This window comes from Pangasianodon hypophthalmus, chromosome 3 (genome assembly GCF_027358585.1).
Source record: "Pangasianodon hypophthalmus isolate fPanHyp1 chromosome 3, fPanHyp1.pri, whole genome shotgun sequence".
In the NCBI taxonomy this organism is placed as follows: Eukaryota; Metazoa; Chordata; class Actinopteri; order Siluriformes; family Pangasiidae; genus Pangasianodon; species Pangasianodon hypophthalmus.
This window is the reverse complement of record NC_069712.1, coordinates 13,653,796-13,667,016: the sequence shown is the minus strand read 5'-3', so window position 1 is coordinate 13,667,016 and position 13,221 is coordinate 13,653,796. Positions and strand designations below refer to the sequence as shown.

The 13,221-nt window shown below is 38.7% G+C and overlaps 2 protein-coding genes across 2 annotated transcripts; one reads left to right on the top strand and one right to left on the bottom strand.

Annotated features, from left to right (window-relative positions):
• The first annotated feature begins 250 nt into the window (after positions 1 to 250).
• Positions 251 to 7,163, top strand: itprip (inositol 1,4,5-trisphosphate receptor interacting protein). Its single transcript, XM_026941768.3, has 2 exons — positions 251 to 606; positions 3,794 to 7,163. Exon 2 carries the CDS (start codon positions 3,804 to 3,806, stop codon positions 5,409 to 5,411), a length of 1,608 nt encoding a protein of 535 aa, XP_026797569.1. The 5' UTR covers positions 251 to 606; positions 3,794 to 3,803; the 3' UTR covers positions 5,412 to 7,163.
• On the bottom strand, positions 6,342 to 9,362 carry LOC113543512 (glutathione S-transferase omega-1). The gene is made up of 7 exons (XM_034303028.2): positions 9,207 to 9,362; positions 8,897 to 8,942; positions 7,810 to 7,918; positions 7,450 to 7,672; positions 7,160 to 7,261; positions 6,883 to 6,989; positions 6,342 to 6,650 (listed from the first exon to the last, which is right to left on the bottom strand). Exons 2-7 carry the CDS (start codon positions 8,925 to 8,927, stop codon positions 6,500 to 6,502), a joined length of 723 nt encoding a protein of 240 aa, XP_034158919.1. The 5' UTR covers positions 8,928 to 8,942; positions 9,207 to 9,362; the 3' UTR covers positions 6,342 to 6,499.
• Positions 9,363 to 13,221: the final 3,859 nt, after the last annotated feature.

Here is a 13,221-nt window from a genome sequence, read left to right as displayed (position 1 = left end):
AATGCTGACAAAGCAATGAAGTGGTGTGTGTCTATGTCAGTGTGGAGAGCCCACTGCATGCTGAGAGGTTTATAGTGGGTTGAGAATTTCTGTGTGTTTTACATTCCAGTATATGTATGAGATTATAAAGAGTTCCCTGTAGTGTTTGGTATGAATAAATAATAGTATTTAAACGTGGATTTTAATATATTTTAATGTGCATGTAATTAACCGGAAAAACAAACCCTGAGCAGCATTGAAAGGAAACCGATTCAGAGGGAAAATCGCGCACCTGGCAACTCCGGCGCCCTGCGTGGTCAGGTCTGGCTCACTGTCTGGCTTAGTTTGTGGAGAATGTGCGCTACACAGCGAGCGGAGTGTGAGAGGACAGTCGTGTTATACGCTGTGTAGGCTAACTTCTGCTCCAGCACGTCCAGGTTTTATGGAAAAGTAAAAAAACAAACAAAAAAAGAAGGTCTCAGGAGTAGGCTGTGCTCCAGGAAATGACCAGTCATGTTCTCCGCCTCAAGCCACTGAGTGAGAGGGAAACACACAAGCTCCAGCTCTTCTCATTCTCCTCCTGAGACATGGACTACACGGGGATAAAACTCTGAGTAAAACTATAAGGTTTGTTTAATGGATTTGTCTATAGCAAGCGGTGTTTGATGTAGCTAATGTTAAGATGTTTAACTATTACAAACTAATGCAACTTTGGAACAGAAACTAAAATGGGGAAGTTGGTGAGAACCGTTACTTTGAGTCTCTGACGTCATTACGAAAAAAAAAAGAGAGCAGAATGTACACTTTCTCCTTTCTCATATTTCCTTAACACGGATTAAGTCTATTGATATTTCTGTAAAACACCTATTTAATGATCAAGGATGTATTCAGAAGTTGAGCTGGCTGATTGTAAGGTGTAGGACTGCCTCGTATTTAGTGTGTTTCATAAAGGAAAAAGGCGTTAGCCCCATGTGCACAGAGGTAGGCTATGTGTATGTGTAATCACATGCTGACATTTACTAGAAAAGCCCAAACTGTGCTTAATGCATGTCTTACACAGGGAGCAGCATCACCACTGAGGCCCCTGTGTGGCTCTCGGGTTCAGTTTTTATTCACACTAGAAGACATTATGGATCTTTGCAGGACAGCATGAGCAGTTCTCCAGTTATTATGACTCAGTGGGGCTCCTTGACAACTTGAACAAATATTCTATGTGGTTTAATCTGGGGTTCCATGACACACACTTCCATGTACTGTATTTTCGTCATGCATTATGGACAAGGGCCACAAAGCCATGCAATTTCTTAAATATTTACATCAAACTAAGCTTGTGCAAGTGTTTGCAGCTTATCAGATAAGTTACTTCTGCTGCATTTTTCATGGTAACACCTTCCACACCCAGTAAAATTACAAACATTACAGACATTTTCTCGTATAAAGATGGCCTTGGGGATGCTTAAGATCTTGCAAGTTTGTTAAGATGGTGCACAAAAAAGAAAAGAAAAAAGACTGACAATATGTGTAGGCGATGTTGAATATTAAAATAAAATGAGTACAAGTTAGATTACTCCTTACAGCAGTTTCCATTTAAGAAAGACTGCTGTAATGAATAATCCAACTTGAGATCAACATTTTGTCCAAGGCCCAGGCAAGTTGCATCACAGGCCTGCATACAGATGTACACAGATTCTCTAAAGTTGCAAAATAGTACTCATAAATCAATATAATGTCAGTCTCCAAATATGTCTTTTACATGACACTGTTTGGTTTAATAATCACAATCCTGTCTACTAAATATAACAAACTGCTGACGTGTAGACAGGAAGTCTCTTTTAAAGCCTCTAGTTTGTTTGTTGATTGGGTGGCAAATGTTACTTTACTATTATTATCCTGTAGCCAGCGTCATATCATCAAATTTAGTAAGAACTCAACTCATGGCACTGAGAGGCATTAGCTGTTTGAGAAGTTTTTATTAGCTCTGCCAGGATCCCCAAGTGTTCTTTTAACTGTTCACACGTGTTTATTCTGTTTATCGTTTGTGTGGGTTTTGGTTTGTTTATGGAAGTGACAGGTTTTACTTAAACTGAGTTTTAAGTAATGCATTTTATTGCGCAAATGTTTCTTAAGGATTGAGCTCTGCAGATTACACAGTTTCCTGTTTATATTTGTTTCCTTCCTTTACATTCACTGCAAACGTTTTCACAAGTCAGACAGTTCACAAATGTTAGACGGTTTATCGTTGCTGACCACACTGTGCAATCAGTAAACTGTATCAGACTGTATATTTAAAAAGAAGCTGATTATTTTCTATCACACTGTTTGGCAAATAAAGTTAAAAAGTTAAAGTTCTTGTGATGCCAGACATTTTAAGACATGGAAGGTAGAAACAATGTTATCAGTGAATATTTATGTAGCTGGCTGGGTGTCACAGAATGTTCAGCAGGGCTATCTGACTTCATTCCACGCAGTGCAGTAGTAGACAGCCCTGTGCATCACACTTTTCACTGCAGTCTGTATGACAAATAAGTCATCATATTTAAATACTGTTTTCCATACACAGTATGAGACACAAGTTTAAGTTTTAAGATTTAAGTTTGAGGTTTTGTTGTTGTTGTTGTTGTTGTTGTTTAACATCTAATCAGCTTGTTCCTATGAGTATCACTGGATTTGGTCAATATTATAACTACTGTAAATAAACATAATACACTTAGAAAAGTTTATTGTGATGTATATTATCACAATTTCTAACTGATAAGGTTACATGAGAGGTGGCTTGAGAATGAGAATGGCTTCCAGTTTTACAAACTCTCCTGTATTATTATATCATCTTTATGCTGTGGTGATTTGGCTAACCATGTCATGGATGGGATTGAGAAGGATGAATTTCTGATTTGAATGTCCAGTATTAGTATTAGCTGTTTGAATTATTACAAATCTGTTTGTTTAAATAAATTCAAGATAGTCAGATAAGCTTTAGATTTACCTAATCAATACCATATTAATGGCTGTTTGCAAACAAACTACACAATTTATTAATAAAATTAATTTAAAAATGCACATTTATGCTACAGTATTTTACACTGCCCGGCCAAAAAAAAAGTCGCTGTTTAGATTTTAATAGGCAAATAAATAAGAGTCTATGAATGGATCATTATTAGAGTGATTATAATGTTTCTAGCATGTTATATGTTTGGCAACAGTTCTTCTAATCTTAAAAGATGAGGTGTGTAGCGTTTTAGTTGTTTAATCACCATGTAGAAAGACATATCATGGCCATATTCCAGGATCACACTGCCAAGATTCATCAGGGTTAAAACTGTGAAAGAATGGTTCATCACAACATTTATTTCCATCAAGTGGTGCATCAGTTTTTGGTCAAGATCTTGTATTGACAATGCAAGAGATGAGCACTGTTTAAAGTCTCCTCCAGCACATCCCAAAGACTTTCACTGAGGTTAAGGTCAGGACTCAGAGGTGCCAATTCATGTGTGAAAATGATTCTTCATGCTCTCTGAACCATTCTTTCACAATTTTAACCCTGATGAATCTTGGCAGTGTCATCCTGGAATATGGCCATGATATGTCTTTCGACATGGTTATTAAAGAGCTAAAAAGCTACACACTTCATCTTTTAAGATTAAAAGAACTGTTGCCAAACATATAACATGCTAGAAACATTATAATAATGATCCATTCATAGACTCTTATGTATTTGCCTATTAAAATCTAAACAGTGACTTTTTTTTGGCCGGGCAGTGTATAATGTTGTAATTGGTAATTGTCGTCCATTCTTTATATTATATTATATCCACAGATACGCAGGGATGCAGGGGTCTCTAGCACGGATTTGCGTGGTTGTGGCAGCTGCCATTCTCAACCATCCATTTTTCCCTAAGGAGAACACTACCATCCCAGAAGAGGAAGAAGACATTTTGGCCCGAATGAAGGAGCATGAGGAGATGCTACAAGCTGAACAAGAACGCCTTGAACAAGAGATCTCAAAGGCAGATCAAGAAGCCACAAACTCTGGCCTTGACTACTATGGTTGGTACTTTTGGAGCACACTTTCTCTTGTCATTTTCTTCACTATTGAAGTTTGTAGGCAGGATCTGAACCCTGGTGAAACACCTGCCCGTGCTGAAGATGAAGAAGGATACACCAACAGTGGGTCTCTCAATCCTAAGGATCTGATCTTAGATAAAAGTGTCCTAAGCAACCTCTGTGAGACCAGCTTCCAGCCCTTTGTCCATGAGAGTGGGAGAGTGCAGGAGTTTGTTGAAGGCTTTGCAGATGACTTACTGGAAGCTTTGAGGAGCATTTGTGACCGTGATGTTGACATGGAGCTTGAGGACTTTATTGGAGTGGGCAGCATGTTTGAGTCCTGGAGAGTGTGTAAGCCTGTCATGTGTGACCTCATTGTGCCATTTGCAACCCCAGAACCTTACAATTTTCAGTTCGATCTATGGTGTGATGCATCCTCTGACATCCCACTGGACCTGCAAGGATGTGGGAAGATTAAGTTGGTAAGATTAAGTGAGAATTGCCCAGACTGCTTCTCTGGCAAAACCACAGTCGATGAGGATATGCTATGCCTGCTTCACAACAGAAACCACGATAGCAAAGCTGATAACCATGCTTTGGAAGAACTACTCTGCTTAAGAAACACTGCTTATCTGTCTAAGGATCAGGTCATGAAATGGTTCCAGATCTCAGTGACAAGAGCATGGGGGCGGATCTCTCACAAATATGAGTTTGAACTCACTTTCCGCAACCTGGATTTCCCTGGTGCCTTGAAGGTCAGGTTCAGGTCAGGAAAGGTTATTGTTCTAAACATTACACCTGCTATCCAGCTTGAAGATTCACATGCATACTTCATCTCTCATTTTCCTTCAGACAGTGGTAACACCACAGATATCCACTGGCACCTCTCATTCACTGTTTATGAAAGAAACCTGCTCAAACACATGGCAAAGAAACTTCCAGAAAACTCTTGTCACCTCCGATGCCTTCAGCTTGTTTCTTTCTTGCACAAAAAACAGTCAGGTCTAAGAGGCAGAAGTTCCCTTACAAATTACCATCTGAAGACTGCATTCTTGCATCTACTGTTGAGTAAATCTCCTTCAGCATGGAGACCACAGAATCTGGACCAGAGGTTGCGGGACCTTTTGGCTTTTCTACAGAAAAGCTTGCAGGAAAAGAGACTTACTCATATTATCATTGGGAACCCACTTGTTCCACTTGAAATTGGAGTTCCAGCAATATTTCAGGATGCAGAACCAATAAACCTTTTCAGGCCTCTGGTGTTACAGAGGCAGGTATATGCAAAGATGGTGGAAAATTTTGAAGAGATGCTCAGAAATGCACCAGTGCTTATTCAAGAGTACGCGCCACACTTCCCTAATGGTGGACTTAATTCAACAACCGTGCCCTAGAATGACTAACTGCACCAACGGAAATTTGGGACTCAGTAGCTTACTCATCAGCCCCAGAGACATCCAGGCTGTAATTGAATAACTGTCTATGTAAATAGTTTTTTAAGCACTGAAATTACTCCATACAAATGACTAAGGTTGTACATTGATTAGAAAAAGCACTTGTGATTCCATATAGGCAGCTATTATGTGCTAATATGCATGGTTCATATTATGTAAATGCTTATTTAAGTGTAGTGTTATTTTAAACATCTAATAATATTGAAAAATTAATCATATTACAGTGCCTCAGCAGTATTATAAAAATTATTTTTCTGTTTCTAACTGTCGTTTCATGGATTGGGAGTGTTGGAACATTCCTTTGGTCATAGTCATGATGACTGGTTTTATTTTCATAGTGCTTTGAATAACATCCTATATATTGTTAAAAAGAAAGTTTACAGAGATTTAGGCCTGACACACCCAGTGAGCAAGGCAAGCTTGTTTGATTTGTATCGCACTGTAACAAGTGACATTTTCACAAAGCATCTTGATACAACCGTTGGCAGAGTGGATCAGCGAGTAGCATTGTTTACTCACAGCTAAACAGCTAGTTCCTGTCTGTGTGGAGTTTCTATGCATGTTCATGTTCATGCCAGGAGGTGGACTGGCTTCTCTAAATTGCCCCTAGGTGTAAATGAGTGTGTGTAACTGTAATTTCCCTGCAGTGGACTGGTGTCCCAATCAGGATGTATTCCCTATAAGCATGTTCTCTCTCCAGACGGATCCCTGACCAGGATAAATCCTGAAGACGAGTGAATGAATGAATAAATGAATCCTGAGACTCCAGATCCAGACTCCTAATGAGGAAGTTAAGGGTGACAGTGCCAAGGACACTTATTCTCCTCTGGGCAGCAAGCAAAATTAAAATCATAGATGAAATGTACAAACTTGGAATTAAACAAAGGTACTTTAATACCATTTCATGACACAGACTGTGACACAGACTATATCTGTAAAAACAAACAAAAAAAAAAAGTCTGTACTGAAAAACACTTATATCAGAGTATTCATTTTAGAGTTGAAATTATTTCAGTATAGACATAATTTTATAAGCCATAGTCATAATTGGGCTTTCCCTCAATGAATGAGGTAAAAAAGACTTTGTGGACATCTGCACTGAACTTGAGCGCCTTCACTGCTGGATCCTCTTGCATGCGTACAATCCAGTTGTTCAGCTCAGGAGCGCCATCCAGACAGCTGGGAAAGAATGAGCATGTGTTCATATACAACACTTACTGAAACTATAATCATATTCATTCCCCAAATGCAGAGATAGCATACATTACAAATAAGAAAATATATAACATGGATCTGCTTTGGTTCAAATACACATTGTTATTTTATGTTTTTTGGTTGTTCTTGTTGTGCTCTTGTATAAATAAGAATTTATACAAATAAATAAATAAGAAATAAATAAGAAAAAACATACTATTTGAGCTGCCAGGCCTCCACCCTCTCAAACCATGGCCAGATCAGATAGTCAATCATAGTGACTGAATCACCTCCAAAGTATTTGGTTTTCTTGTTAACAAGAACCTGCCAAAGTATAAAATAAAGATAAAATAAATGCAGCTTCATATGCAATACTGAGACTTAAACCACAAATCCAAATATCTGTATGGTCAATGTAAATGGTTTAAACCCTTCATTTACTGTTTTGGGTTAAAACTGTAATTCAACTCAACCATTTAAATATTGTACTATACCTTATTCAGTTTGGAGAGCTTTTCCTTCAACTCTGCTTCTAATGCTGACACATCCTCACCTTTGTTTCTGGTCATGGGGATTTTGTAGAACAGAGGGATGACCTGAAAGTAAAAAATTTGTTGTGATTGTTGTATTCCTGAAGCCCCAAGCAGGAATCACAAGAACTTGTACTGCAACAAAATCAGGCCTTGACATCATTTTAAAATAGAATTTTTTTTCTTCTATATATTTTGTCTACACCTGTATATTTGAAATACAATGTGACTTATTGTGAGTAGAAAGGACATACCTTTGAGTAATCCTCCAGCAACATCTTCTGCTGGGCTTTTGCAAAGGGGTCAGAGGGAAACAGTTTTTTCTCAGGGTACATCTCATCCAGGTATTCACATGTGATTGCTGATTCACAGATCACCTGACCACTTGAGGTCTCCAGTATAGGCACTAGGCCAAGAGGGTTCTTGTCCAGGTACCACTGGGGTTTCTCTTTCAAATTGATGTTGATAGTTTCAGTCCTATAGTGAGATTGTGGGAGTAATTGTAACTTATTATAATGATAACATGAGTTCTGTTTTACTGTTTAACAGCAAATAGAAACCAAAGTACTATGCACACTCAGGAAACTCATCCTTATGCCAACACTTGGACTTACTCTATACCCTTGGCAGTGAGCACCAGTCTGGTTCTCTGGGCATAGGGGCAGAATCTCATACTATAGAGCCGTATCTTGCCTTTGGGCACAGGCCCAGGAGCACAGCTTCCTGCAAAGTAAATCAGATACCAAATGAACAACCTAAGCTTAAATAAATCTAACGACATACAGATGGGTAACAAATCAAAGGAAAAACTGTTCACTTCCAGGATGACCACACACAGCCCCTCCACAGCGCACAAGGGTTCAGTAAATGGTTTGAGACGTATGAAAATGATGTAAATCATAAGCTATGACCTTCACAGTCAACAGATCTTCACAGTGCACAAGAGTTCAGTGAATGGTTTGAGACAGGGGTGGATTTAGTGGATTGGGGGCCCGTTATTTAGCATTAATAATTAAAAAATATATATATAATTTGCATTTTTAGGGGCCTTTGGCTTCTGGGGGCTGAAGGTGCTTGCCTACCTTTGCCTAGTGCTAAATCCGCCCCTGGTTTGAGAGGTATGAAAATGATGTAAATCATAAGCTATGACCTTCACAGTCAACAGATCTTATAACAATTGAACGCCTGTGGAATTGTCATGTCAGACCACCACCACCATCAAAACACAAACTGATGGAATATGTTTTGGAAGAAACGTGTCCATCTCTCCAGCACAGTTCCAGAGACTCACAATCTTAGCTGTTCTGGGGGCTCTTGATGGCACAACACTAAAACTCTTTATGCTCTCTGTTCCTACGTCACACATCTGCAGATTACACAACATGCTTCATATTTGAATCATGGTCCGCTGTAAAATAAACAGTGGTGACTTACCACACAATTGTCAGCACTCATTTTAATCCCTAACTCCACCCAGGTCAATTTTTGCCAAGTCATCATGAAAATGCTGCATTTCTTAAACATTCAAAGGTTTACAGATTTGCTTAAATGTCTTATGGTTATTGTGCACTGTCCATGCACAATACCTCTTACTGGTGTTATGCATGCTGTGCACAGCTGGCAGAAACAGAGTCAGGTGAAGTTACTAGATAATTAGTAAGTAGTCAGTTCTGTAGGTAGGTCAGTGCGCATATTTCATACCTTTTCCAAGGCATTTCTGACTCGAAGCCATAGTCACCTTCTGGATCTGCGGAAGAAAAGTGTAAAACAACCAGTCTAACCACAGCTGTATTCAGTTTAAAAAAAAAAAAAAAGTATTGGCAAAGTTCAAGTGTGCAACTTGTTTACAACAGATTAACTTTCAGTTAGTGCTTCCCAGTTTCCGTAAAAAAAAAAACAACAAAAAAAAAACAGGATCAGTGTTTTTTTATTCGTGACGTAGGTTATATTAAATGCGTTTCTGTAAAATAAAGAAAGCTATTGCTAATAATATAATACTCAAGCTACTCACCTATACGAGTGGATAGCTGCGCGCGCTCTCGGCTGTGGAATTGGAGGAGGCGGAAGTGAAATCTGGAGTGGAAGATACTGCCTCCGTTTTTAAATAAACAGCTGGCTTTGAAAAAAACTACTGCTTCAGAAAGGTCTGTCCGACTCCGGAATCACAGTGATCCGCAAATAGTAGGCAAAAGTACCCGGATCTGATAGTACATCAGGATTATGTAATAGGAATGTGTCGTTCGGGTACGAGTCGGTTCATTGAGTCGACTCTTTTAGGTGAACGTTCAGATTCGGCTCGAAATACTATCCAGAGGCTATTCATTCTTTCTGTAGATGTAGGCAATGTCGTTATTCATTCATTTATCTTCAGTAAACAGCTTAAATGCTTCCTTTGAAACTTCAAACTACTGTGTAACTACAGGACAAAATCTCAGCAGGGAGGATTGTGGCATCTGGAATAGCTAATACTAAAACTAAGACATTGAATATGGAGGATATAAGCAGCCCCTGGGAGACCACACACACACACACACACACACACACACACACACACACACACACACACACACACACACACACACACACACACACACACACACTCAACTGAACACCATCCCACTCCATTTGCAATTTTTGCACATTTCTGTATTGACTACCTGCATTTTTGCAGTTACTGCATTTATCAAAACATTGTATTTAATTTCTTGTTATTACTATACTCTCTACCTGGCTGCTACCCCAATAACTGCTATGTCCATATATAGTATAAACTTATCAGGTGAAAACTATGTCATAGCATGTTATCTTTATATTCACAATATTTTATTATATTGTTCTTCTTTTGCACTACCTGTTATATCTGACACTTCCACACTAGAACCGTGTATGGGTCGGCGCTGCACTGTCAAATCAACACAAAGTTATTCAGACTGATCACCTTTATCCTACGATGAAACATTTCTATCCTGATGGGTGTTCACTTCCAGGATGACCACACACACTGGCATGCGGTGGTGTTTTAAAATGAGGAGGCAATATATATATATATATATATATATATATATATATATATATATATATATATATATATAAACATTACATAAAAAAGAGAGAACATACTATTAACATTAGTTAACTACTTTAGTTAACATGAACTAAGAATGAACAAGACTTCTACAGCATTTATTAATCTTATTTAATATTATTTTCAACATTTACTAATGCATTGTTAAAATCAAACGTGTTTGTTAACATTAGTTAATGCACTGTGAACTAACATGAACTAACAATGAACAACTGTATTTTTATTAACTAACGTTAACAAAGATGAATAAATACTGTAATAAATGTTCATTGTTTGTTCATGTTAGTTAACACATTAACTAATGTTAACAAATGACACCTTACTGTAAAGTGTTACTAATATTTTTTTATTTGTGAACTGATGTTCAGCTGTTCTTTTTAATAGTCAACTTATTTTCGGGTCATCGTCATAAAAGCTCTGTAAACACAAACACAGACACGAAGATTTCATCAAGCTGAATGCTCACTAAAAACTAACAGTCATCAAGTTTTCAGGCCATTTCAAGTTTTCATTTTTGACGTGACACAAAGCAGTGATATCTAAGCGGGTGAGTTGTTTACTTACTTTATAATTAGTCAGTAACGCCATCATTTTGTCCATTCAGGCCGAGAACTTGCACGAAAACAAGAGGCGGGATTTATCGAACGAACCTATCACATCCAATCATAACCGATCACATCCAATCATAACCGATCATATCCAATCATAACCGATCACATCCAATCATAACCGATCACATAACCGATCGTATCCAATCATAACCGATCATATCCAATCATAACCGATCACATCCAATCATAACCGATCACATAACCGATCATATCCAATCATAACCGATCACATCCAATCATAACCGATCACATAACCGATCATATCCAATCATAACCGATCACATCCAATCATAACCGATCATATCCAATCATAACCGATCATATCCAATCATAACCGATCACATAACCGATCATATCCAATCATAACCGATCATATCCAATCATAACCGATCACATCCAATCATAACCGATCACATAACCGATCATATCCAATCATAACCGATCACATAACCGATCATATCCAATCATAACCGATCATATCCAATCATAACCGATCACATCCAATCATAACCGATCATATCCAATCATAACCGATCACATAACCGATCATATCCAATCATAACCGATCATATCCAGTCATAACCGATCATATCCAATTATAGCGCGATGGAGGCGTTGCCTCCTCTCATGTGACTTTCCTCCATTCATTCTCAATGACCCCCCACTAAACCCACGGCACGTTATGGGGTCTTTGTTGTAAGTCAATGGGCTGAGAGGAGGCAAGCCTCCGCTGTAACTTTACCTGCGGGTGTCGCTGTTGGACAGCGTTACTTTTAATGTCATTTTTAGTAATATTTGCGTCGTTTTATTTTTGCAATATCGATTATTTTCTCATCCAATTTTTTGAGGAGACACTGCTTCCCTTACCTCCTGGGAGGAAACGCCCTGACACAGCCCCTCCACAGTGCACAAGGGTTCAGTGAATGGTTTGAGACAGGGGTGGATTTAATGGATTGGGGCCCGTTATTTAGCATTAATAATTAAAAAATATATCATTTGCATTTTTAGGGGCCTTTGGCTTCTGGGGGCTGAAGGTGGTTGCCTACCTTTGCCTAGTGCTAAATCCGCCCCTGGTTTGAGAGGTATGAAAATGATGTAAATCATAAGCTATGATCTTCACAGTCAACAGATCTTATAACAATTGAACGCCTGTGGAATTGTCATGTCAGACCACCACCACCATCAAAACACAAACTGATGGAATGTTTCGGAAGAAACGTGTCCATCTCTCCAGCACAGTTCCAGAGACTTACAATCTTAGCTGTTCTGGGGGCTCTTGATGGCACAACACTAAAACTCTTTATGCTCTCTGTTCCTACGTCACACGTCTGCAGATGTGCTTCATATCTGAATCATGGTCTGATGTAAAGTAAACAGTGGTGACTTAGCACACAATTATCAGCACTCAATTTTGTCAAATCATCAGGAAAATGCTGCATTTCCTCATTCATGTCTCAGATCGTAAACATTCAAAGGTTTACAGATTTGCTTAAATGTCTTATGGTTATTGTGCTGTGTTGTTTTATGTAGCACCATGGTCCTGGAGGAACACTGTTTTGTTTCACTGTGTACTATACTAGCTGTTTATGGTTGAAATGACAGTAAAGCCACTAGACTTGAAACAGTCTGCTGCTGCTCTTTGACATTTTAATAAAACAACAACATAAATTGTAACTGATTTTGATAGAATACTTATTAGAAAATCCGTTCTGAGGATTTTGTGGGAGTGACTTCTTGTGTCTAAAGTTTCATACTCACTTTAAATGCCATAAAGTAAGTCAGTATAAGTAAGTGTGTAGGACATGAACTAGTGCTCAATTTTGGACTTACCCTTTATTTTCCCCGCCCACTATCAGAGAGCCTACACTGGCTGATATACTGAATGTTACAAATCAGTGTTATTAACCCATGGAAACCCATGCACTGATTTAGTTGTTGGACTTTTCTTCTCCTTTATATTCTACTACATTATATGGCCAAATGTTTGTGGACACCTAAGCATAACACTCATATGTGCTTACTGAACATCCCATTCCAGATTTAGTCCCCCTTTGCTGTTATAATAACCTCCACTGTTCTGGGAAGGCTTTCCACTAGAGTTTGGAGCGTGGCTGTGGGGATTTGTGCTCATTCAGCAACAAGACCATTAGTGAGGTCAGGCACTGATGTTGTGTGAGGAGGCCTGGGGTGCAGTCAGCATTTCAGTTCATCCCAGAGGTGTTCAGTGGGGTTGAGGTCAGGCCTCTGTGCAGGCCACTCGAGTTCTTCCACTCCAACCTTCGAAACCATGTCTTCATGGAACTTGCTTTGTGGACAGTGACACTGTTATG

Excerpts from the sequence above, each read along its gene's own strand:
- itprip (XM_026941768.3), top strand. The coding sequence starts at position 3,804 with ATGCAGGGGTCTCTAGCACGGATTTGCGTGGTTGTGGCAGCTGCCATT.
- LOC113543512 (XM_034303028.2), bottom strand. The coding sequence starts at position 8,927 with ATGGCTTCGAGTCAGAAATGCCTTGGAAAAG. Across the intron at positions 7,919-8,896 it reads TCAGAAATGCCTTGGAAAAG|GAAGCTGTGCTCCTGGGCCT; the intron begins GTATGAAATATG and ends TTTACTTTGCAG. Across the intron at positions 6,651-6,882 it reads GAGGCCTGGCAGCTCAAATA|CTGTCTGGATGGCGCTCCTG; the intron begins GTATGTTTTTTC and ends ATTCTTTCCCAG.